The sequence below is a fragment of the Oculina patagonica genome, chromosome 9 (genome assembly GCF_052425735.1).
Source record: "Oculina patagonica isolate OP01 chromosome 9, crgOcupat, whole genome shotgun sequence".
NCBI classification, from domain to species: domain Eukaryota; kingdom Metazoa; phylum Cnidaria; class Anthozoa; order Scleractinia; family Oculinidae; genus Oculina; species Oculina patagonica.
Genome location: NC_135766.1, coordinates 17196252 through 17221903, shown reverse-complemented (window position 1 = coordinate 17221903; position 25652 = coordinate 17196252). Strand labels below are relative to the sequence as shown.

The 25652-nt window shown below is 38.5% G+C and overlaps 4 protein-coding genes across 5 annotated transcripts; 2 read left to right on the top strand and 2 right to left on the bottom strand.

Annotated features, from left to right (window-relative positions):
• Window positions 1-1693: 1693 nt before the first annotated feature.
• Window positions 1694-2281, bottom strand: LOC144664989 (uncharacterized; the record flags this gene model as incomplete). The annotated part of the gene is made up of 1 exon (XM_078526180.1): window positions 1694-2281. A coding segment is annotated over one exon (588 nt), but the record flags the coding sequence as incomplete, so codon positions are not given.
• A 169-nt stretch (window positions 2282-2450) lies between these two features.
• On the top strand, window positions 2451-11560 carry LOC144664988 (uncharacterized). Its single transcript, XM_078526179.1, has 3 exons — window positions 2451-2521; window positions 5142-5350; window positions 11302-11560. The coding sequence occupies exons 1-3, from the start codon at window positions 2480-2482 to the stop codon at window positions 11558-11560; spliced, it is 510 nt and encodes a 169-aa protein (XP_078382305.1). The 5' UTR covers window positions 2451-2479.
• Window positions 11561-13496: 1936 nt separating this feature from the next.
• LOC144666297 (transmembrane protein 18-like) lies at window positions 13497-17363 on the bottom strand. The gene is made up of 5 exons (XM_078527702.1): window positions 17251-17363; window positions 17037-17154; window positions 15299-15353; window positions 14627-14720; window positions 13497-14211 (listed from the first exon to the last, which is right to left on the bottom strand). Exons 1-5 carry the CDS (start codon window positions 17329-17331, stop codon window positions 14110-14112), a joined length of 450 nt encoding a protein of 149 aa, XP_078383828.1. The 5' UTR covers window positions 17332-17363; the 3' UTR covers window positions 13497-14109.
• Window positions 17364-17459: 96 nt separating this feature from the next.
• On the top strand, window positions 17460-24735 carry LOC144666963 (uncharacterized). 2 transcript variants are annotated; one of them, XM_078528414.1, is made up of 4 exons: window positions 17460-18033; window positions 19182-19347; window positions 21577-21909; window positions 23323-24735. In XM_078528414.1, the coding sequence occupies exons 1-4, from the start codon at window positions 17961-17963 to the stop codon at window positions 23972-23974; spliced, it is 1224 nt and encodes a 407-aa protein (XP_078384540.1). In that variant the 5' UTR covers window positions 17460-17960; the 3' UTR covers window positions 23975-24735. The 2 variants fall into 2 exon arrangements, with proteins under 2 accessions (XP_078384540.1, XP_078384541.1); XM_078528415.1 differs by lacking the exon at window positions 17460-18033 and having other exon boundaries at window positions 18058-19347.
• The last annotated feature ends 917 nt before the right edge of the window (window positions 24736-25652 follow it).

Here is a 25652-nt window from a genome sequence, read left to right as displayed (position 1 = left end):
TTTTTATATATCGTTTCAATAAATGTTTAGAAACTGTGTTGTTTGGACTTGCTTTTTGTAGACAATGTTTGTTTATATTTCTTTGAATCTGGTGGAAGCTGATTCATTCATGTAGAAAAGTCGGCTTCGATGTTCTCCGCACGTGTTAATAACTCGTCCAGGGGAGGCATTTTTAGTCGCTCAATTCGCTAAGAAAAAAATTCAAAGTTCACATTAACATTCATTGCTCACAAAGAAAAAAATGAAGACTTAAATTAAATCGGTACGGATTGATTACCAACCGACACGCTAACTACTTAGTTTTTTTACAGATGAGTTTGATACCACCACCAAAAAGCTTGACATTCAGTCATAGGACAATAATGACTCAAATTCAAATGAAAACCACAACTAGGTAAAGGCTCGACAATCGTTTCTTTTAACACATCGTATTTCGGACATCAGTACAGTTTTAAATTCATGCTAGGAATGTTCAACCTGTCTAACAAGTCTCTTTCCACGTGTCCTCCCTTGTAATCCACCACGGTTCTCTCCGGGGTTACGGTCTCCTCGTACAATTCCCTCATCACTTCTTCTTCTCTGTAATACTCGTCGGCTTTTTCTTCCTTTCTGGGTTGATAGGTTAGTCCGTGAACACGGTGCTTAACGAAAGACACCGTTCTTCTTCTCGGGGGGATAATTGACTCCACGGGGTTCTAATGTAAAACGCGCGGCGACCAAACTTGTCTTGCCAAGTGTAATAGCCCAACTCGCGTACATGAAATGTCTTGTCCAGAAAGAAACCTTCCAAGTCTAAGATCATGCACACTTTTTCTTCCTTTGGAGTCATCCTGTTAGTCCCGAGGCTTCTCCACTCTGATGCTTGGTGATCACACGTAGCAAAATTACTTCTCTCTAAACTCTATAAAATTTACAACAAATAATTTAAGATAAGTCGACTCCAAGTAGTTCATTCGGTTTAGAACATATAACTTATATATAAAAAGTAACAGTTGGGATAAGGTATCCCCTACAGAAACATGAAATGTGGTTATACTATGACAAGTCGGGATGGGGTATCCCATACAGTAATATTACTCACTCGGTCACGCTCAAAAATCCCGCAACAATAGATTTTAAATCACAGTGCATTTTTTATTTACAAAAATATGATCACGTCAATATGTCACTAAGCGTAATCACATGATTGCTGGAAATTATACTTGGGTCCACTTGCATTTTCCCAGAACCTTGTTGGTCCAAGGTCCCATCTCGTCCTTTTTCTGCTTGTTTTTTTATCGCGAAGTCTTTGATTGATCCGTTCCTTGTTCTTTGCATAATATTTTCTCCATTTTTCTTTGATCCGTTCCCTGTATTTTTCACGGTATTTTCTTCGATCACCGCTGACGCGCTCCTTGTTTTGCTTACGATATTCTCTCCGTTTCCTGTTGATTTCGTCGTTATTTGTGTCAAGACGGGCTTTGATAATCCCAGCATTCTCTGTACGCCATTGTTTTTGCCGGGCTAGGATTCGCTCCTTGTTCTCTACATAATATCTTTTGTGGTAGGCCGTCCGAGTCCTAGGCGTAGCCTTCTTGTCCCCTTCTGGTGAATGATTGGAGCAATCCATCTTGTGCGATGTCTTACAAATAATGAGTGAAACCCTACGACCACATTGTCTTAAAGAAGTCCTGTTATTGTCTTATCCAATGTATCACTCTGAAGTATCAACCTCTTCTTCTTCTTCTTCTTCTTCTTCTTCTTCTTCTTCTTCTTCTTCTTCTTCTTCTTCTTCTTCATCTGACTCGCTGGGGACTAACTTCTTTCTCATGACTCTGTTTAACAGGAATTTCCGTTTTGCCACCGCTGACTCGGCCGTTTCGTTAAAGTCCATGTCGTGTTCATCAATAAAGCGTCGATGAGTTTTCATGACTTTACGGTGTAGTGCGTCGAGTTTGATACGGTGAGTCCATTTTAAACGCTCTAAGTAGGCCTTCCGTAGTCTTCTTCTACTTAGAGGTAAAAGGGCATTGAAAGCGGCAGCCTCGGCATAATCTTCGGTTTTACCCTTATAGAGAAACCGTTTGACGTGATCCATGTACGATTCTTTGAGATCTTCCCCCACTTTTGTACGTAACGGATTCCACAGATCATGGTCTGGGTCATCGTCCTCCACTTCTTCTTCCTCTTCGGAGCTGCTACTATTCTCCTCTTCCTCCTCTTCTGCTTCCCCCTTTTCCTCTTTAGGATCCTCTTCCTCTACATTTTCTTCATCGCTTCCACCTTCTGGCTCGGTGTCAAATATATATTTGGCGCACGATCTACCATTGTATTTTTCTTCTCTTCAACGTTTTACCCAAGACAGCGTGCTTCAACTGAACTGGAGTCGTTTAAGGTCACTTTAATAATTTTAGGCTAAGTTGGAAAATCTAGGTTCTTATACGCAGGTTTTTACTGTATTACTCAGGTTACTGCATTGCAGTTCACGTCCAATACAGTTATGACATTGTATGAGCTCGCTAACTATGGCGGAAAACTAAAGGTGAGGTCGTTATAGTTCATAGTGCTAACTCTACGGCGTAAAGATTGTGATAAGTGGCGATGAAATATTTCTAAAATATGTTTTAAATATTTGTCTTTTTGTTGAGATCAGGCCAATTATCGCACTCTGGACTTGAGCAAAATAACTGTATTGTCGGTCCACAGTTTTCTCCGTTGACAAATGGGTTATGTTTCCTTGGGCTATGTCTCCTTCATATATTGTAAAATCTCTGTGCATTATAGAACATCTTATTCCGCCATTAATTTCTACCCTGGTCTTGAGACGTTTTATTTTTTCGGCCCATATTTTTGCTTAAGCCATCACTGGTGAAAACAAAACACTAGCATAAGTCACATGTCTCTACAAAATATAGGGGGCAGTGTGGCCTAGTGGTAGGGCGCTGGACTTGTAATCTGGAGGTCCAGGATTCAAATCCACTTCCCTGCCACTAGATGGATTTGTGTTTGGTGGTCCCAAATTCAACTCCTCCATGCTTTGTAAATAGCCAGCTGGTTAGCCTCCTGCCAGCTGGGATTTTTAACTAGTTGATGTTTGATTTATAATATTTGTTTATTTATTTACAATTAGCACAGCCGTGCTAAATACATTGACACTTAAATAAAGTTATTATTATTATCATCATCATCATCATCATCATCATCATCATCATCATCATCATCATTATCATCATCATCATCATCATCATTATTATTATTATTATTATTATTATTATTATTATTATTATTATTATTATTATTATTATTATTACTCGGTCATCTACAAAGAATGAAAAAATGCTCGAGTTTAAAAATTGGAAGTTGATTATTCTCCTGTCGCAAATCGCCCTCTGACTTCTTCTGCGCGTGCGCAAGATGTGAGTATGCGTAGAAAAAGGGCAGCGGAAGTGTCTGTCTTTAGTGGAATCTCAGGGATTGTAAGCTTGAATACTGTGCGCTAAATCCGTGGAAGAACAACACTTTAACATGACGAGAGTCAATGTTGGAACAATTCGGTCCATAAAGTTTACGAAGGACCTTGACAAGCGAACTGTTCTATCGAGAAACCTAGATATAGTGAGCTCCCTATGGAGTTGGAAACGTTAGTAGAGAATCATTTTTCAACTTGTGATACTAGCTGATACTGACGCTGCTGAACACTTAAACATAAACAAAAGCTTAACTACTGAAATGCAACCGAGTTGACCTGATCAACACAAAAGTCTTCTCGAAGACGTCAAAAACGAAAGCGAAAATGAGTGCTTCAACTAGCTTTTTGGTAGTCTGTGAACTAGCTTTCTAGTAGCTATATTCTTGATGTTTTCGAGTATATTTTGCTTTGTTTTATCATGATCTGTACAATTATTGTAATCGAAAATGTAGTAGTCAACACTCCGTGTTGTATGCAGATGATTATGCATACTGAGGCTTTTGTTATTTCGTAATTTGATAATTGCGATTTCTTAGACAAAGCTTTTCACTAAACTGGAGATGTAAACAATGATTCAATGGTGAGAAAAGACACGAGATCTCGCTATGCGGAATATGTTTATTTCCTCGCGAAGCGAGGCCGAAGGCCGAGCGTAGCGGGGTGTATAATTTTGTCCCTCAAAGGGATCAGGCGGGATGAAATCTCGTGTGGAGTTTACGGTCATATATATATGGTGTGTGGCGGAAATGACGTCACACGGCCGCCGCGCGCTGGTGGCCTAATGGTAAGGCGTCGAACTTGAAATCAGATCTTCGGAACTGAGGTCGGGGGTTCGAATCCGGCTAGGTTTTTTTTTTTTTTTTTTTTTTTTTTTGGTTCGAATCCTGAGCCTTTCATTTTTATAGTTTTTCTTTTCGAATTAAAATAACATTGATTCCCACATAATACTCACTCAACGCCTATTCAGGCTATAAATCTTTCATCGCCATCAGGGGCGCGCGGGCGGAGGCTTCGAATCCTCCTGCCATTCGTTCTTCTTTTTTTTTTAATGCCATCAAATAAATGTCCAAAATGCGACTATCCAATAATTTGTCGATGATTTTGAAAATAGTCTGCGCTTCCCAACGCTTTATACCTCTTTACGAACCAGAAAAAGCCACCATCTTCAAAGCGGAGTAGACCCTGGGAACGAGGGTGTCGCGGCCATGCCCGTTGAAATTTCTAACAAATATATCTTCCTGCCTACTATACTGTGGAAAATTGAATATGTACAATTCAATAAATGTTCAACTTCAAATAATCCACTCCTTATTTATAACACCCCCCCCCCCCCTCTCCCCAACCCAGAGCTTCGCGAGGCCCTGCGAGTCACGTATTAATAGTTGCGATTATTCTTCATGTAAGGAAAGCAAACGGCGTGATCGTGAGCTGAGCAGCCTACTAGACACGATCGTTAAAACGTCTAGAAAAGAAGTGCGAACACTTATTGAAAGTGAATATGATCATCTTCGTTCATATACACCCAAATCGCATGGTTATGTAAAGGAGTGTAAAGGTCAGAAATGTTACATGTGAAAGATATGAAATAAAGACAAAGATAATTATTCATGTAAACCAAGTTTATCTCAATAAGAGACGCCGGAGTACACGCAGTTAGGCGTCAAGTTTATGTTGGTCACACCGTTTTTTGCAGGAGTTCGGTGAAATGTGCAATGACGTGACAAACTTTCTCCCCAACGGAGCCTCGTCAATTGTTGTGGCTAAAGACACAGAAACTTGGCAGGTTTTCACCGACGTCGCCTACAGAGGAGCGACAGTAAATTTGGAGCCTGGTAAAAAATACAAGTCCCTTGAGGAAATGCGTCTCCAGGAATCTGTCAAAAGCTTTCGCAAAGCTCCCTAGTGAGGCTATCTCCTGCGTTTCGAATGTGCATTACGTTGAAAAATCTTCTAATACAGCTGACATTCGTTGTACCTTTTTTCTTTTTCTGTTGGTTTGCTTAATAAATGTGAATTTATATCGGAGCTTGTCTGGTTTTTCTCTGTAAAATGAGATAATTTTCACGTTAGCAAAAACTGACTTTACAGACCTTTATTAACTCCTATTTTATTGTTTTGATATCTATCTATAGCTAAATGTACTTCACCACGTTCAAAAAAATTTTACAAAAATGATCAATGCAGAATTTCTCACGAGCACTTGTAACAAACTCACAGTCAGGTATGAGAACATGGTACTTGATCAGAGGAGGAAAGCCTTGATCAACATAATGCTAAATTCTCATGCTCTCGAGAATAGTAGAAAACGTGTAGATATCACTAAGGATAAATAAGCGAGCCATTAAACAAATTCATTAAGGCGCTGTGTGTAGCTGCTATCCAGCTTATTAAACCACTTCTTACGAGTACAAATATAAATAACACCCAACATTTATTTTTGATAATAAGTGTATAGAACCCAGTATATCCACTTTAAAACCTTTTGTACTTTCCTATTCCCCTCATCCCATATTAAATGAAAGAAAGCTGCATAGTCTGCAGCTCAAACTTGCTTACAAAGTAGGTAAAGGTTAAAGACTGTTTCAATCTGAGAGACTGTAGGAGGTTTGTGGTTAATCAGTTTGGGCAAGTATCTCTGGTTTCTTTGGCATGAAGTAACTAGAAGTATTGATACTCCACTTGGATAGCATGCTTGCTGCCTAATGAATCTTAAACGGAACAAACCTGCTTCTCACGCAACATAAATTTTACCCACACAATGAACAATTAATTTCATGCCACGTTTTTTGTAAGGGTGAAAGAACTTAATGTAAAAAAAAAAAAGGATCAGCCTGATAGGTGAGAAAGTTGAGAACATGGTCAATCAGTTGAAAACTGCTTTTTACTTAACTAATAAAAGCAAACTAATTCGTGACATATATTAAATAGTAAAAAGAAAACATCGGAAGCTACTGGTTAAGGTATTACCCCTTAGATGTATAAAATGATTTGGTTTAAGACATACTGAACTGAGGTAAAATATTTGTCATGATTAGGACAAGAGGCAGTCAGTTGACTGAAATCGCATTTATACTGGCATAACCGGTTAGGCCAGATGCTCAGATGACTGATATTAATTCCATATAATCAAGGTTAACTTGCTTTTGAAATCCCTTGGCGAGATCTGGGAAACAATTAAGAATGTAAAAATGCAATAAATGTTTGATATCTGGCCTTGCCTTTAACAGGGCTTTCTAAACCTTAGTGTAAACCTGAGCATGGCTTCTCCCTCAAGATATTTCCGCATAAAGATAAACATATTAAGTAACTCTGTTGCTTATCCTATTAAGGAAGCGATAAGTATCATTCCCTCGATAGTCCATATGTTGGCCATCTGCTGCAGACAATTTTCGTTTGCTCGTTACAGACGCTATTTAAATATGTTCATTCGTTGATTATAATGACAATTTCGATTTTAACATACTACAGAAGAAACCCTTAGTTGTTTGAAAGCCTCAGTTATGGAGGGAATAAAAAGGTAATATTAAGGATAGTCGATTGTTTCAATATGAAGGATATAGGTTTTAGTTGCCGGGTCCATGTCGCATGCAAAATCAAACCCTTCGGTTCAAATGAGATTAACGATTGCCTAGTTAGCATTAGACGTTTGTAGTTTGGAAAATAGAGTTTAATGGTCACATTCTGTGCGGGAATTGTGACAAATATCACACTTGATACCTGAAGTTGAGCCGAGCAGTGTAGTGTGTACTTACAATTGCAAGTTGCACAGGGGTGATCGAAATTCATGCTTATCACTAAAATTTTACCTCCCCTCACTATTTTCTGCTTTTATTATCTCAAAAACTGAAACTACACCATCTGGGGAAGTTTAATTTGTACCCGCAAAATGTTATTCGGTTGTGCTTGTGTTATAGGGTGATGATCATCGTGCCGAAGATATCATGATGATCATTTTCTGTGTAAGTTGTGATGATTTGACAACTGCCTTTCCCAATGGTGCCTCATCAATCATTATCGAAGAAGACACAGGACGGTGGCAAGTTTTCACTGAAGTCCATTTTAGAGGAGCAACAGCAATTTTAGACCCTGGTAAAAATTACCAAAACCTGGAGGAAATAGGACTGCAAGAGCCCGTCAAGAGCTCAGTTTAGGGTGGCCACTTCCGAGGTACTGAGCTGAAGAAATGTTTTCCTCCCCTAACATTTGAAATTAGAGTACACATACATGCTCCTGATGTAACGTTTTAAAGCATCGATACTAAGACATTGTAGCCATGATTTTTATGTTCGTGCATCTGATTCACTAGTCTTCAATTTATCTGTGTTAGTTTCATGACTCAAAGATCGAAAACTTTCACTTTTTATCCGTGCATTTTCAAAACCATTTTTGACCTTATTTTATTCCATCGTGAGAATATGTTTTGGAAAGAAAATTATTCATCACTTTTCCTTTCAACTGTGAAAACCTTGAAGCATGCCAGCCTTAAGAAAGACATAAGGAGTTTTGAGGAATTATTGAGATGTGGTAAATGTCCAAACTTTTTAATTATGCCGTAACGTTGTTTATATTACATTACAGGGAATAATTGCTTTGAAGTTGTACGGAAAACATAATAGACCATTTGCATTATGACGTAAAAGCGCAAAGACTTCTGGTAGTTGTAGTTAGGTTCGCGGGAAAACACGATTTCTAGCTTATGATTGGCTAAGGGCAGCCAAGCGTGAAGGTGGACTTCCAGGTCTTTTAATTTGATCTGAAGTTTGAGCTGCTAAGGGGTGGACCATTTGATTTTTGATGGGGGGGTTGCAGGATTTTAAGGCTGCTAGATATTTTTTTTATTCTTCCAGCCCTGCAGGATTTTTTTTTTAATCTTCAGGTTCTTGCACGATATTTTTTTTAATGGAAATTTGGAACACAAATTTTGAAGTTAACTTGACCATCACCAGCCACTCATAATTGACATTATTCACCCTATTAAAAACCACTTAACACGCAATGCCTTTTAAATTTTACATCTTTTTTCAAAGCAGAAAAAGTTTCATCTTTATTCAATGTACAAAGAAATGCATCTCCACTAGCCTGGGGCTAGTGGATTTTACTGTCAGGCTAGTGGATGTTATGCATCACTTACCCACTGGGCAAGCGAACGTTTTTTCCTGCTAATTACGTAACGCTACTCAGAAAAGCCTCCAGACTTGCATGTAATGGTTCCAACTCCTTGGGCATCCAGGATTCTAACAAGGGGGTTCATAAAATGGGCCACCGAAGGCGGACCCTTCTAGGGGGGTACGGGGGCATGCTCCCCCGGGAAATTTTGAAATTGAAGTCCTCGGAAATGCGGTTTCCAGGTTTTTGAGAGATGATTGTGGACGGTTTAAATTTTATTAAACAAAGACTACGTTTAAGACTTTACAGTACAAGATCAACTGACTCTTAGAAAATGAAACTGAAATCACTGTAATATATTTGTCTTCGCCATCTCTCAAAAATTGGATCAACGAGTAACATTCTATGAGGTTGTTGTTCGGCAAATTTCTGAACTATAGCATCGTAATCGACAGGCTTTTCATAATGGCTACTCATTAAAGCCAGGCCCGAGAGTCTCGGTTGTCATCGTCGTTCGAAGGTGGCCCTTGACTAGTTTTAGAGTGCTGTTTGAGCACTCGTTGTCTGCTAATGTCACTGGAATTGTACATGCAATTCGCAACAACAGGTGGATGTTCGGAAAGATGTTTTGAATCTGAATGCATGAACATCTTTGAATCATAATGCCCTTCTGGATCAGAGGGTTCACTTTAATAAATCTAATTGGTAAATCACGCGTCACGCGCTTGCAAAATACCAAATCACGCATTAAAATATGCGATGCCCAGTGTGACTCACAGCTACTTCAGGGGCCGTCATGCGTCACGCAAAAATCCTTTGCGACGCCCTGATTACGGCTGCTCGACATTTTTTTCCTTCTTAACAATTCTGCGTGATATTTTTTTAAAACCAGAAGCACATGCTCGATATTTTTTTTGGGATTTGCTCAACCCCCCCCATCAAAAATCTAATTAAGTTTACGCTCTTGTCGCTTCGAAATTTGTTTATACATTTATTTTTTCAGTTACCTGTCAAAAATATAGAAAACAGGATGATAGCTTTGGAATGGAAATTGACTGAGTTCTGTATTTTAACCAAGACAGACAAATGTTGTTCGTGTTCAAGTAAGTTTAATATGTATGTTGTGTGGCGGAGTTGACTTGGTAGAAATTCATTCATCGCGGCCGACAACTTCTCTTCGTAAATAATTTTAGCCTAATATCACAGCTTCAAAACATCGCGCACTGGAAACAGATTGCTTGAAAGGACGAGTCTAGGATATAACTAAATTTGTGTGGAATCAAGTGAAAGCAAGGCAAGCCATTGACTTTGTTCTTAATCTATTTTCAGACGTTCAACAAACGATCGCTTCCATCGATCGCAGGTGAATTAATGCTTCACTGAAAAGCTTTGAAAATTTACCATATATCATGATTGCTCGGCGGGACGGTCAGTTTAATTTATTTTTACAGTGAGACAGAGAAACGAGTCAAATAATTTTCCTTGTTTAATCGAGCTTCATCAATGAATCATGAAGGGTCAATCATAAAGGATTTTCAAGCTGATCAATCAAAACTTCCCTGCAGTGCATTTGAATACGGTACAGATTATTTGTTTTTATCTTAAAATTGTATTTTTTCGTCAAATTAGAACTGTAATTGCAATATTCTTTAACAAAGAAGTTTTCTTGTTTTTGTACTGGAAATGTCAACTCGTCGAGTAGCAGTTGTGGTTTCAATCCGAGCGAGGGCCGTGCGAGCAAATATAATTGTATTTCCATAATCTTGTTTATGAACGATTACTTGTGCAACTCGAAAGGTGAGCCTCAAAGATTTTTACGAGTGTAGACATCATGTACTGTGTTCCCCCATGTTTAGAAAGGGTAAAATATTGCCTCTTCGTATATTATTTGAAAATACCTGGCAAGCAAAAGTTTTAGGAATTTAATTAAATAACCGCGCGACTGAGACTTGGAGGAACTGACTCGTTGAAACTTCGCTACAAAACGCAACCCAGCAAATATTCCTTGCATAACTTTCTTTTCATTTAAACGGACTTGGTTTTATACTGAGAGGTTGCTTTTTGCCCTTTAAATGAAGCCACAGGGACGTCTTCTTCGGTGAGAGTAATTTTCTTTACCTCCATCGCGATTTTCTTGGGCTAGCGGGCTTGATGACGATTCAAAATTTCCCGCGAACCTAACTACAACTACCAGAAGTCTTTGCGATTTACGTCATAATGCAAATGGTCTATTACGGTGGAAGCGAAAAGGTAACGCTAGTGTTCGATACTGTAAATGTCTCGCGACGTATGCAGTATATTAAATCGATAATTTAACAGGCCATTATTATAGCCAAGTTTCTCACGTGCAATTTCAATGGCTTTTATAGCACAGCCGTTTTCATATTTTTAAGCATAGAGACGAGAGTGACAAAGATAACGTATACCAGACTCGTTCCCAGTCGCTCCCTTGGCGGTTTTGACTAGAACGCATTGCATCAAGGGAAGGCCGAACGAAAATCGGGTAGCGACCCTACTTTTTCTTCGCCCTTCCCAGCCTGCCCCGCAACCCTTGCCTTATTCCGCCTCAGTTTTTTATCGCCTTTAGGAGCAAATAAGTAGGGACTGGGAACGAGTCTGAACGTATACTATATTTTGACAATCCTGGTTTGTGTTTTCATCGTTTCAAGCAAATTAAATAAGCCGGAATCGAATGTTGGTGACAAATGCTATTATATTAATGGCTGATTTGTACACCAATCATTATTTTTACTGATGTTCTTTGAAAGTTGTGATGAGTTGACGAATCATCTACCTGATGGTGCCTCATCAATCATTTTAAGAGAAACCGGTGCGACTTGGCAATTTTTTACCGAAGTCCAGTTTGGAGGAGCATCAGTGGTTTTAGAGCCGGGTAAAGTTTACAAGAACCTGGAACAAAGGGGACTTCAAAATCCTGTCAAAAGTTTTCGGAAAGCACCGTGGAGACTTTTATTAGCGGCATGCCATGCTTTTAATATAAGATAATATAGATATTAAAAGCATGGCGGGGACAAGCCAATAAAGTATATATCTGTGTATTTTTGTTTTTAGATGTGACGTGCCAATAAAATGGTGTAGGAGGCCAAAGTATAAACAAATCTACGTCACTGTATCTAACTATCTCCATGCAATTTCTGTGCTGGTTCAGTTGTGGCTTGTTTTACAATAAATTAATTTTAAACGTATCATTTTTGTGTGTTTAAAACGACCAACGGAACAGTCTGCCTACCATATCACCTTGAAAACAGGTTCAGTATGCACTCATTCAGTAAAGTGAATTGCCAAGGGAAATGTGTTTCTGGGTTCGTTATAACGGGTTTTTGTTTCCATACATTTTACGGTTAGCCTGGGGGGTACTCCCATATGTGGCCTATATAGGTATGTGTCGCCCGATAGGTATGGTTTTTGAGGTTCTCGGTCCTTAAATAGGGTATCATTTTTGCTCCTTTTGGCAATGTGTTCCCGGTGTGATCCTTAGATAGGGTACCTAAATTCTATTAGCTAAAAATAAACGCCCAGCTTAACGAAAAAAAAGATATCTTAAGACCGAATTTTCTGTTTAGGTATTAGAACAGCGATTTTATTAAGATTTGTGTCTTGCCGTCTTCACGAAACGCTTCTACTCCCCTTAAATAGGGTGTCATTTTTCGGTTTTGGGCCTTAAAAAGGGTGTCATTTTCGCTTTCTTTATCCTTAAATAGGGTCAGGGTTTAAGAACCTTGGCGGCACACCCCTATCCGAAATTTATGGGAGTACCCCCCCCCCCCCCCGGGACGGTTAGTAACTTTGGCTGACTTCGTTATAAAGAAGTTCGTTATATCGGGGTTCTGATTCATAATATTTCACCGTCAGTAACTTTGGTTGGGCTAAAGAATATCGTTCGCGATTCGTTATACCAGGGACTCGTTACAACGGCTTTCGTTATAACGGAGGGATCGTTATATCGGGGTTCTACAATGAAGCTTCTTTATTCAGGGCCTTTCTTTTTTTCCCTGTAACAACTTTGACAAGTTTTGAGGCGTAATAAAATATCGCAAAAGCACTGAACGACTACCGTAAACGTTGATAGATTTCTTTCGATTCCATACCAATATCGCGTGTTTAAACTTAAATGGTAATTAACATGACTTGTTTATTATAATACTAAGGTAAGATTGCCCGTTCATTTAACTGACGAAGCTAGCCTGTTCCTGTTTTCAAGGTTTATAATTAATATATCTAACATCGTCCCAAACAATCAGAAAGCCACTTAACGCCATTCTCTTCAAGTTCTTGTAAGTTACAAACGAAGGAGTGTCCATGACCACGCAATGTATTTCTGTATGAGAAATTAACTAAGGGGAATGATAGAGTGAGGTGTCTTGTCCTAAAGCTTCTTCGAATGGCTCGATAGCTCTTAAGAATTTCACATGACAAATAGAAGAAATAATCTTACAGAAAATATGAAAATCTTCGAAACACTGAACTGACATTCCGTGTTTTGATCGCATTTTTAGATTTTCCAGGCACGAGCTGTGGACTGCGACTGTGTTGGCCGGGTATTAAAAGGTTGATTTCAGGACAATTGTATGAATAACCTCCAATTTGAGCAGTCTCTGAATGTTTTATAGTTCCAAGCGCATTGTATGATAATCGATAGTCATGGTACGAAAATAATTTATCGTAAAAAAGCTCGCCAAACTGACGAATTTTGTTGCCTTTTAATAATATACTGTAAAGTACTTTATTTGCATCTCGACTCTAATAGATTCATAAAAAAAGACGTCGTATAAAATTGTAAAATAGATTGTCGTAAAAAAATTCATCGTCCCTGCTGAGAATCGAACCCGGGACGCTGGACTGGAGGGCCAACGCATTGCCACTACACAACGCGTTAGCAAGCTTGCACTTCATGGTAGAAATTAGTGTATATAACGAAGGCTTTTGAATGGATTACCCGCGTCCGCTGTAAACACAAGGAACCAACGTGATCATATCTCCCTTCAAACAACTTCTATACTAACATGCCGCTCACAAAAAGACAGAATCATTTCATAGCTCTACACCAATACATTTAGTATTCTCATTCACGAGTGGGCTAACAAAGCGCCTTTGATTTAATATCAAAATTTTTTTAAACGTTGAAAGTAGTATTTTAATTAAGGACCTCCCTGAAAACGAGAGCTTCCTCACTGAAAGTTTTTATAAGTTTATTGTTATTTATTACTAGCAGCCCCGCCAGTTTGCACTGAAACCACTTGTCCCAGAGTCGAATTCCACTACTTTTCTCTTTGTTTACAAAGTAGAAACTAAAAACATTGTCAGAAAAATACCTTGAATTTCCAGCCATAAAAAAATCTATCTTTTACATCTCCTTGCCATTTTAAGATCTTATTGCCATCTTTTACATCTTATAGCCATTTTTAAGCCTATTGACATGTATAAACATATCTCAATGCAAACAAGTGTACAAGTAAGCGAAGTAATCTCTACATTTACAACTATTGTTTGTTTTTGTTTTTTCAATAAATAAAATTTCTACTGTGAGAATCCTTTTAGTTTGATTTTTTATCCTCAGCCTCTTTTTTCCTCTGTTCTTTTATCTGTCCTCTCTTTACCACTATTAGCATTTTCCCTGCTGTCCACAACCACAGAACCTACAATTTAACAGTATTGTGTGTCACAGCATAGTCAAGAATATGTGTTTTTTTTTAAGGAGGGGGGGACCGCCGCATTACTAAATGGTTCAATAACCGACACCCCGAAACAATGACACTATACAGATTACTTTTCACCCAATAAGAAAACATGATCTACATTGTAACTTTGCTTTTTCTCTGTGCCACCCAAGAATGTAACAATAATTTATCAAGACGATGATCCTGAAGTAATGCAACAATGGTGCCTTCATACGCCCAAAATGAAAGACAATTTGTAGCCATATTTGCATTAATGCTGAGAAGTAGTTTTCACTAACCTTGTTCTCAACCAATTTTCTTTTTTGACTATTTTCCCATAATTCTAATAGTAATCAATTTTCCAACAGAAGAGGGATTTCATTTACACACTTACAGTCAAAATAAAGCAGTTGAAAAGTATTGGTCCTGAATACACCACAGTAATAAATAAACCAGATGAATCAAAATACTGTTCTCTGGAAAACATCCTGCAAAAAATATCAATAAAAACTAGTTTAGGTGAGAAACTTTGCAATGATCTACTGATCCATCTCTGATCTATTTCCAGTCTCCATTCTTCACCAAATTATGTTTTAGACCTTCCCACCCCCTTAGAAGTTTTAATCATCCCCCACAAGGATGGTCTGGATATTTTCTGGAACCACACAATGTACAGTGTTCAGTGCCAATGAGAGGAATTATTTAGAAACGTAATGAGATCGCAAACTCTAACTAAGAAAAAGGTACATTTCTGAGACCATGACAACCATTCTTTAATTTAATGGATGAACAGTAACTAACGTTTTGAGAGCCCAGTTAATACATGCAGACCTGCTCCCAATTTTACACACGCTTTTGAATATGTCCAGATCATCAATGCATACATATTGTGGTTGACAATTTTTAATTATCATTGTTATTCTACTTATTCTAATAGTCTTATTTTTTTATTGTGATAAATATTACGTTTAATTTTTTTTAAAAAAAACCTTTGCATTTGATATGTTATGATTGTCTTTTCTTTTTATTTTCCGGCTATGATTAAAAAGCTGGACTATATCCTTACCTCCAATATTTTGCTCCTAAAACATTAAGTTGCTCTGAGGCAAATGCCAGCCCCACTGAAATAGAACAAATAAATTAATCTTCTCATAACTGGCCCATAAAATAAAATAAAATTACTGGTCACTGCAATGCAATTAAATTACACCAAAATAAATGTTATGATAAACTTGCTCTATGAATATACAGTCAACTCCCGCATTGCTGTGCCGCCTTCTCGAGTCCATTCTTTGTTCGCAGCTGGAAATCGAGCCTAGTCTTGCTGACACCTCGCTATTACAGAGACCCCCTTATTAAGGACAGGAGATGAGTGAAGTCCCAGTGAATAAGAACTACTGAAAATAACTCCCGTTTTGTACAATGTTTCCTCATTTGCCTGCATGCACGACATTTGTTGCAGAGGACACAAAGTTTGTCTATTGTTGTTGACAACATTTTGCACTCCCGACAAATGCTTCCCAGTTTGTGCAGCACAGAAACAAAACATTTGTTTTGAATTTGTGTCCTGCTCATTTGCTCACCCAAGAAACACCACGAGTAACAAATAATTTGTGTGTCCATAACAATGTCTCTTGGTTTCCCACAGCCTAAAGTGAACCTTTTAAATCAAGTCTTTGAGCTTTCTTCAAAATTTTTTCAAAGAAATTTTGTCCTTTTTCCCATGGTGGAAATAATTGAGCGAAATCGAACTTCATCAATCCTTAAACAAACATGATTGGGTTTGACTGGGTTTCAAGATTCCAGCACAATCAGATGAATTCTCACAAAACAATTGAAGCAATCAAACATGATCAAACAATTGATTAGGTTTGATGGCTCGGTGATTGTTAAAGATGTTTAACAACTGTGCCTAGATCACAATGTATTAAAATGGAGTTCATAAAATGGAACTACAGTGAAGTGAGATTAATTTTCTAGTGACTGTTGAACTTAATTAGTAGTTGTTCATACATGCTACTTAGACAGACTGTCGAAATGTCTGGTACATTTTTAATGACTTTAAGTTTGCTCAACTGGGTTTGATGATAAGGCTTAAGAATCAAACTCTCCCACTAAATTATCCAATCGAACGTTGGGTAATGGAGCCCAATCGAACACCAATTATTCGATTGGGTTCGGTAATTGAACATAATCTCACAATAAAATTTGCTCAATCAAACAAAATTGAATGTTCGATTACCAAACAGTTGACAATCAAACAAAATTGGATGTTCAATTACTGAACTGTCGACAATCAAACTCAATCGAATGTTCGATTGCCGAACTCCTGTTTGTTTATATTGCAGACATTTTGTACGATGTATTGCCTCCCTCAGATAAGCCCTGCGTGATTTACTTAATATCAAGAGATGGATTCCGAACAAAATTAAATTGAATTGAGTTTGATTGTGTTCGATTACGTTCGATTGGTTTGATTACCGAACCCAATCAAACGATTGGTGTTCCATTGGGTTCGATTGATTTTTGGTTCGAATTTGTTCGATTGGATACGCCGGGAATTGTATAGTTTGATAGTGTTTGATTACAGACAATAATCGCATCAATTGATTGTGTACCCAACTGTTTGCTTAAATTCAACTGGGTTTAGTTGGACCGTTCGATTACTGGTTCTAATACTGCAGTTTGGCCGGGTATTTGCCCCCAAACGAAAATTTAGTAAAGATGTCCTCTGTCTATATATTGTTCTGTTTGTTATTTAATAATATACAATGTAGCTGGTATATTGAAATAATCATACTTACATAACAACAAAAATAAAACCACTTGGAAGTTTGTGTATTTTCTTGTGCTGAGTACACACAGAAACGTTGCAGCATGAAATATTATCAGAGCTATTAACCAATGTTCGCTCCAGTCAACCTGACATGGATAAAAACAAAATATGGCGAAGATAAATTCCTACTCTTTTAAAAACTTCCGAAAGAGAGTCCACTTTAAAAATAGTAGCATACTTACTGCTTTAAAAAATTCCCACATGCTATCAATTTGCTTAGTGGAAATCCATTCATTTCCGCGTGGATAAAACGACTTTTTCATCGTGAAATTCGGAGTGTACAAAAGAAACAAGATTTCTGTCAGGCGTTCTAGGCGTACATAAAAGATGAGTAAGACTGGACATAGCTACCGTATTACCGCTGGCTGTAACTTGAGCCTGCAAGCAAGGAATCCAAAATGGCGGACAAAGCTGCAAAAACTTTTATATTTACATATCAAAGAGAACAGATGACCCGAAGACACCTCAATTGTCTAGGGCACTTTAGGTAATTTATTTCTTCGCCTTCTAACAATCGGTAAGTGACAGTCAAACGATTTACTTGCAAGTTGATTTGCATTCATTATAAATTCAAAGTATGTTTGTTTTATTAACGTCAAGCTCTTTTAATCCCCCGCTGCTGTCGTGAAACTCATTTCAATATTGTTGCCGCGATCAGTCTTCTGTTGCCAAGTAATGTCTCATTTGCCTCCTGTGCGATCGAACTTTCCAGCGCCATGAATTCTTAGAGATCGAAACAGATAAGGATGAAGAATCCGTCGTTTTTGCTTTACGATATTGAGGAAACTTGATGCTTCTTAGTTTAACTTACTTGTTGTGCCATGATTAATCTTATCTTAACCGCTCGTAAGTAACACAAAACTGTGGCGGAAACGCTTGTTGCGAAGAAGTGATGTTTCTTCTTGGTTGTCAAGTCCTTTGCTTGTTGTCAGTTTTTCTAGTGGTTAAAAGTAGTGACCTTTCAGGTAGGTGGCGCGTTAGTTTGTCATTTTTGTACTTTAGATTTTATTGCATTTGATCAACATGATCAAAGCGTGATCGATTGATTGGATACCTGAAAAGCTTAATCAGAAAGGCAAAAATATCGTGCTATTCAGCAAACGCAAATCGGCGACAGACGATTAAAAACTTGCCAGGGTATGTCTTAATACCTTCGTCTTTTAAGGTTAGATCAATCCAGCTACTAAAACCTTAATGTACAACATGTAAATTGATATATATTTCATGCTTGTAATTTAAAATCAAACAAGATGGGCGCTTTTACTTTTCACCTCGGATGTTATGAAGTGATTAATTTAAACAAGATCACTTGTTTTATTTTTCACAGAAATACGTTTACGAGTTTAATTTACTACATCTAAAGATTTTATTTTGCATTACATCCCTACTTTTTTCATGTCTGTTAAATGATAAACATTGACTTTGAAATAGTGTGCTCAGTTTATGAATTTGAGTCCACTCAAACAACTTCCATTTACTATACCACAATTAAAAAGGACAGGTGTTTCACAATTATATTTTGGATAGGAGGAAAATAACAATGTTAAATAACAATACAAAGGTTATGTGTACAATTTGAATTTGATGATCACAAATTTATTTTACAATGCAGTTTTGTGTTATTTTTGATATGATTGCACTTGAAAGGTTTATAGAATGCTTTTATGCTAGAAATTGTAACTTGTTCTTGGCTGAATTATTTGCCCAGGGTCTCTGAAGGTAAACTTTGTTCCTAAGAGTAGCGCTTTCAAACAAATAACAGGACAAGAGCTAGAAACAAAACATGGACTGCTTATTTAGTTCAAATTTTTTTATGTCAAAATTAAATTTGTGTTCAAAATTATATTATCTGTATTAAGTTATGTTATGTATATCTTGGAAGTTCGATTTGCTTAATAATAAGCTCGCCCACCTCTTTTACTCCTGTTCCAGCCCCTCTCGAAAAAAAAATCTTAAGTATGAAACAAGGTCCCTGGGGAATTAACAATACTTTTATGGCATGTGCATTAATACTTAATTGTCAGAAGGAGTTCTTTCCAAGACTGTAGCTTGCATATAATCACTAAGTTGTTGTTTTTCTGTGGTTTAAATTGTTACATGATTTTCTTGACAGATAAAGAGCAGAACACAGTTGCTTTGTTATTTCAAGATGTCTCTCTTTCTGACTGGAATTCTGGAAACAAAACTGCACTTCTTCAGAAGATCACCTTGGATGCCCTTAATGTGGTTTGTGCTAATAACCCAAGCAGATGTGCATTAAATTTCTGGAATGACTCAAGGTACTGCAGTTAAGAAACAATCTTGTTTCCTGAGCTGGTGCATTTTTGCTCAGTGGTGGCCAAACGCTCAATGGCTCTGGGCGAATCAAAAACCAGGACTCAAACCTGGACTGTTTGGTCTGGAATCTCAGGGATGCAAATAACAGTCGGTCATCGGATATTGGCCAACCAAAATTTGCTCATGTTCGACGAAATCCCAAGTGTGGTCGTAGACGATGTCCGGTCCATTTTTTGATCGTAATGTCCGACCACAATATTTTTCTCCAACCAAGATGTTGTCTTAGTAGGACATATGTCCTTTCAAGTGCAAAAAATTATTTGCAGCCCTTAATCCAGTGTGCTAACCATTAGGCCACTGCCCTTCCCATTTTGTATGGGAGGCATGGTGGCCTAACAGGTAGCACGCTGGACTCCGAATCAAGCGGTCCAGGTTCGAGCCCTGGCCAGGGTCATTTTTTTGTGTTCTTGGGTGAGACACTTTACTTTTCTAGTGCCCAAGGCTGTGCTCTAAGAAAAATTACAAAGAGCCCAAAGGTTCCAAACTATGAGTTCCAGGGTGCCCAGCATAAAGCTTATATGAAAGAAATAAGATTATCTGATCGCCCAAAGACAAAAGTTAGTCGCCTGAGGCACCCGGGCACCCTTAGAGCACAGCCCTGGTGCCTCTCTTTACCCAGGTGTATAAATGGCTACAATGTGACCACCTCATTAAAACAACCACAATTTTATAGCCCAGTGGTCATATTAATGTCAGGGTGTGTTAACCTCTGGGAGACTTTAAATTTCCTTTCAATTGTTCTTTTAAGCGGCAATGGGTGTTTGCTTGACAGAACTAACAGCCATGCTTGAGAATTACTTATTAAAAGTCATAAAACAGCAAGCTTGTAAACACAAAAACTGTATGCTGGTGTTTTATAACAAACTTAAGTATTACAACAACTGAGCTATTGTTGCTGAGCTAACAATATTTTTCTAACAAGGTTCCATACATGTGCATACATTCATTTGTCTGACCCATAGGTTTTGTGAAACTTGTTCTGAAACACAGTGTCCATGTTAGAGGTGCCCTTACTAAAGAGGTTAAGGGTATGACATCATTTGAAAGGGCTCTGAATATTTATGCCACAAAGTACCAAAACACAGTTGTGTTTTGTTCTGTTTTACTAAGAAAATGTATACCACTGGGAGTTCTTGCTGAGACACTGGGAGGTGTCCCCAGGGGGGGTACTTGCAGTATACATGACGGGGAGGTCCGACGAATTTTTTTCGGTTGAAAATTTACACCCTCTGTATTTTTTTGGGTCAAGAGATCATTCCTTTTTTTTTTTTTAGATCTTAAAGTATGTTTTATTGAATAAATCAGTATAGAGGTGCTAGGTCTTGTACTTTTTTGGGGAAGAAATTTTGATGTCAGGTATTTTTTTGGGTGTAAAATTTCAGGCTCATGTATTTTTTTGGGTTCGCAATATGAAGGTCCGTCGGACCCCACCCCCCCCCCCCCCTCCTCCCCCGTCATGTATACTGCAAGTACCCCCCTTGGGGAGGTGTCTGTATTGTAGAGGTGTCTGGCACAGTAAGAGGTTCAACAGTAATATTTTTAAATATTTATGACACTACACTACAGCTGTATTTAATTACTAGACAAGTGTAGTGGACTGCAGAGGAAGTGGTCTGGGTTCAAGTTCTGGCCAGGGTACGGTCATTCTCATCTCCAGAGCTGCTTGTTTCTCTTAGCCAGCTGAGCCTGTGCATGAGAACCAAGTGCCTCTAGGGATACATGATTTGATTGGCTAGATTTTAACAAAGGGAGTTTAAAATGTAGGTAATCAGATCAACTATTTTAAAATCTTATGTAACAAAGGGATTTTAAAACAGTTCATTTGATTGGCTTTTTTATGTTAAAGTTTAGCCAATCAAATTATGTGTCTCCAGAGCCGATTGTTTCTTGTGCGCAGTCTTCGCCAGCTAAGAGGGACAAGTGGCTCTGGGGAAGAGAACAGGGCATTGTGTTCTTGGGTAATGCAGTACTCACAGAAAGCACCCCAACCAGGCACTGTGAGGGGACTGAACCTGACAAAATGTTGAGAATAATCTTGAATGGACTATAATCATTTCATCTTGCAGTAGGAAGAGTAGCAATAGTCCAAGTTACTTCATCTACAGAAACTAGAACACTTTTCAAGATGTTGTATGCGTCATATGTATTAACAAGGTGATTCTGATTTTCAGGAAATTTGAAATCAAACATGTAGTTGTGGTTGAGGCTCCAAAACAAGAAGGTAAAGACGTCCAGGTGAAGCTGTTTGTCATTCTGCCAGATGGAAGTGACATTCGCAAAGACAGTCACAGTGTTATTCCAGGATCAATACTCAAGGAGACTCTACAGGCTCACAAGCATAACATAACAGGTGTTGTTGGTGCTGACATCAAGTCTATCGACATCGTGGAAGATGATTCAGAGGAGAACAGCAAGGATAACAAAATGAACTACATCATGATACCAATAAGCTTTACAGTGCTGATCGTCTTGTGTTTTGTGGCTTGCTGTCTTCATTGTGCCAGGTGGGTAAATAATTATTAATTTCGTAAAAAATGTTGTGGTTATTCATCGTGATAGAGTACAATAATAAAGTATTTTTCGTTTGTCTCACGACGTAGTCACGTGTGATGGAGATCGCGACGTTTCGACTGCACACTGCTAGTCTTCATCAGGCGATAAGGTTGACTGGTTGTGCGTGAACTTATAAAGCACGCTGCTGCGCTGTGATTGGTTGGTTTTCAACAGCTGTGATTGGTGCATTTCGATCCTCGCTCCTCGCTGTTTCTGTGTCCTGTTATTCCCTCAGCACAATCACAGCTGTTGAAAACCAACCAATCACAGCGCAGCAGGGTGCTTTATAAGTTCACGCACAACCAGTCGACCTTATCGCCTGATGAAGACTAGCAGTGCGCAGTCGAAACGTCGCGATCTCCATCACACGTGACTACGTCGTGAGACAAACGAAAAATACATTATTATTATTAATTTATTGACTATTCTTGTGTCAATTTATTTTTATCATGATTTTTTTTAATCATTTGAGGTTCATTTGTGCATCATTTTGTAGTCAATTTAAGGCATCATTTGAGGCAATCCACTGACCCGTCTTCCGAGGTCCGTTAGAAGCTCGTTTGAGACAGGCCAATTGTCCAACGCACCGTGAGCCGTACTCGCAAATATGCCTCACAATTCCTCGAATTATATGTCCTTGTAGTTGAAATTCGCACACTGAATTTATTCTTCAGTTTAATTTTACTGTCGAGTTCACCAAAAAATTACGCCCACTAAGGAATGAATGAGCCCGACGTTTATTGTTTTCATTAAAGATTCTGTGGGGAAGTGATTGCTGGAAGAAGATCTTTCACTAGTAAATAGAAGTCATGCTGGATCATCCTTGCATGTTTCATCCGGTCGGGAAGCCCTTTGTTTGAAAGTGTTCTGAAAGTTTTTTGCTCGTTGATTGATATTTGGAAGATTTTTCAGCCAAATGCCTTCATTCTTACCAGTAGGACTTTCATGTATTTTTATACTAAAAAGTCCGCACTAAACACTCTATAATACAGACTTTCTAACTGGAAAGATGAGCGCTCGCGGTTTCGCTCGCCCCATCAAGCGACGAAGGGTGTCTTGAGAATTGAAAAAAAACAAAAACCAAAACCAAAGGTAAGCTGGCCAATCACAATTGGCCAAGACAATCCAGTGAACCAATCGAAACTAGACTCAAAAACATGTAGCTGACACGAAACGCGGGAAAACCTGTGCGAGCGAGTCACGATTGGTTTTGGTTTTACTTCTAATTGGCTAAGAAAGTGGCGCGAGATTTAGCAACGCAAAACCAAAGCAAATGCCAATTACTGTCGACACTGAACTAAAAAGCGCTCTATATCACTATTGATCGTAACTCTAATTGGGCATACATTTATCTCTTTCCACAGTAAAAGGAGGCAGAAGGCAATTGATGTTGAGCGGAGAACGCAAACGTTAAGAAAACTACGCGGAAACAGCTCAAAGCCTTCTGCAGCAGATAGCAATGAAGGACATGTACCAACACAAAACACTGCAGGCGGGAATGTGTCAATAACAGTTATACACGAAGAAGATACGAGGAAGAAACGGAGGAAAAAACACAAAACAGAAGAGTCTTATCATAACAACGAACAACAAGAACAGATAGAAAATGACGAGAGTCGTGACTTCGCACGAAAACGGAAAAAGAAAACGAAACAGCGCAAGCATCAGAGATTAGAAGAACATTCAACATTGGCGCCTGCTGTACATGGTGGTCAGTGGGAAGAAGGTGAAAGGGAAAGAGTGCCAACACCAATGCCAGTACACCGCGGGCTCAGCACGAATACAGATCCGGGGAAAAGCTTCGAAGAGGAGCCACGCGAGCGAAAACATAAAAGAAAGAAGAAACATAAGAAAACACACAGTCAACTCAGGGAATATGATGAAGGTTTCGACGAAGGAAGCGAGACACGGCAGACAGGGAATTCAGAAGATTCGCTCTTAAAAAGCTTGCCCCGTCCGCGGCAACTGGCTCCGCTACAGGAGAGAAGCTCTCTCTCTCCTACCGTCCAGCTGTAATAGGGAGCTTTAGTTAACCACGACGGTAACGAGAACGAGAACGTCACCAAACAAAAGGTTTAATGAGCATAATTAAAGCCCTGGTACATTTCTTGGACGTTCTCTGAAAAACAACAACGTCAAATGACCAAGTTCTGCGTATTTTAAAGAGCGTGAACGACGACAGCTAAATTTTCGAATTTCTATTTGATGATGAACTCTTTCTGACATATTTAGTTCCAGCTTGTTCCTAAACGAACAGATACACTGAATACATTTGGATAATAGCGAGATTCTCAAGTAAAATATATATTCATCTTGCACCAGGCGTTGTCCTCGGCGTCGTTGTTGCTAAAGCTCCCTCTCCTTCGCAGACGTTATTTTGATCATTGCGCACGGATTTCTGCACTAATCAAAAGCGAGGGTGCACTGGCGAGATATCGACCCTGGGTCTTGCCAGTTGGGATTGAGGCCCATACAGAAAAAGACGATGGTCGATATTCTTTCAGGACGCCCTAGACAAGCTTGGTTAATTATTCGAGACCTTTAGATTCACGTTTACTGCTGACTGCAAACTGTGGTTTAAGATTCGGCATTTTGGAGTAAGAGGTTGTGACAGTTTCTTCATTTTGATTGAAGCAAATCGAAACAACAGAACCCTGGAGAATATTTCCCAATGTGGCTGTTGTTGAGTTTCATCGATGCTTTTAGCGTTGTTTTCAGTAGACGGCGAAAAAATATATAGTTATTTCCTTGTTAATGCTTAAATTCACCAGAATTCAGAATTTAATTCACCATTAAATTACTTTCAATATCGAAAGTATTTATAGGTGGGATAACGCAGATTCAAGCCCATGAAAATCTGAGGTAAATTACTGAAGTGAAAACCTACCCTCTGTCGTCGAAAACGTCAAAAAGAAAAAACGCAAACATGACGACAAGCGCTAGACACGTGACTGCTTTCGGTTTGCCGTTCGCGGTAAACGTGGATCTAAATAAGATATTTATTACACGATTTTATGACTTATTTGGGCCGTTAATAAAGCAATCTGATTGGCTGAAACACAGCTGTCTCTGTAATGTGATAAGGAAAGTAAATGGAGAACATGACTTCTCGTTCTTGCTTTACGGTTAACATTAAGTCTCCGTTCAAAAGTCGCGCAGCGAATGTCTTCACGTCGAATTTATTGCACTTAGATGGAATTCAGCTTGACTGTTGATTGAAACGACTCCAATTACGTTCTGCACTTAAATTCATTTGCTTTGGACCACAACATGTGCATTGAGTTCGGAACAAGATAAGCGCAACTTTTCAAGGTTGGAACCTGACAAACTGTATTGAGTAGATATTTAAACGAAATAGTCAAGTCTAAACTTTTACTTAAAGAAAACAAGGAACAGAATAGTATTTATTTTTATTTAAGTTTTAGGAAACGTCAATTTAGAATTCGAATGTGATATCGTCAAATAGCCGAATTTATTACAACTGATGTCGATTTATACCATTATTATTCCACTATTACGCCATTTTACCATATTAGGACAATAGAACGCACAAATATGAGCCGGTAATACACTGTAGAACAGGGGGGAAATACGGACGGAAAGCGGAGCAATAAAATGGCTGGACTAAACGATTCCAAACTTTCACTTCTCCTTCAGGCTTGTGGAATAATAAATCATTTATTCGGTGGTTAAA

Bases quoted from the DNA above. Each gene is read 5' to 3' on its own strand.
- LOC144664988 (XM_078526179.1), top strand. From the start codon at position 2,480: ATGACATTGTATGAGCTCGCTAACTATGGCGGAAAACTAAAG. The intron at 2,522-5,141 runs GTGAGGTCGTTA...CGTTTTTTGCAG, and splicing joins ACTATGGCGGAAAACTAAAG to GAGTTCGGTGAAATGTGCAA. The intron at 5,351-11,301 runs GTGAGGCTATCT...CCAATCATTATT, and splicing joins AGCTTTCGCAAAGCTCCCTA to TTTACTGATGTTCTTTGAAA.
- LOC144666963 (XM_078528414.1), top strand. From the start codon at position 17,961: ATGTTTCTTCTTGGTTGTCAAGTCCTTTGCTTGTTGTCAGTTTTTCTA. The intron at 18,034-19,181 runs GTAGGTGGCGCG...TTTTCTTGACAG, and splicing joins TAAAAGTAGTGACCTTTCAG to ATAAAGAGCAGAACACAGTT. The intron at 21,910-23,322 runs GTGGGTAAATAA...CTCTTTCCACAG, and splicing joins TGCTGTCTTCATTGTGCCAG to TAAAAGGAGGCAGAAGGCAA.
- LOC144666297 (XM_078527702.1), bottom strand. From the start codon at position 17,331: ATGAAAAAGTCGTTTTATCCACGCGGAAATGAATGGATTTCCACTAAG. The intron at 15,354-17,036 runs GTAAGTATGATT...GTTCTATTTCAG, and splicing joins GGTTTTATTTTTGTTGTTAT to TGGGGCTGGCATTTGCCTCA. The intron at 14,212-14,626 runs GTAAGTGTGTAA...GTTAAATTGTAG, and splicing joins TCAACTGCTTTATTTTGACT to GTTCTGTGGTTGTGGACAGC.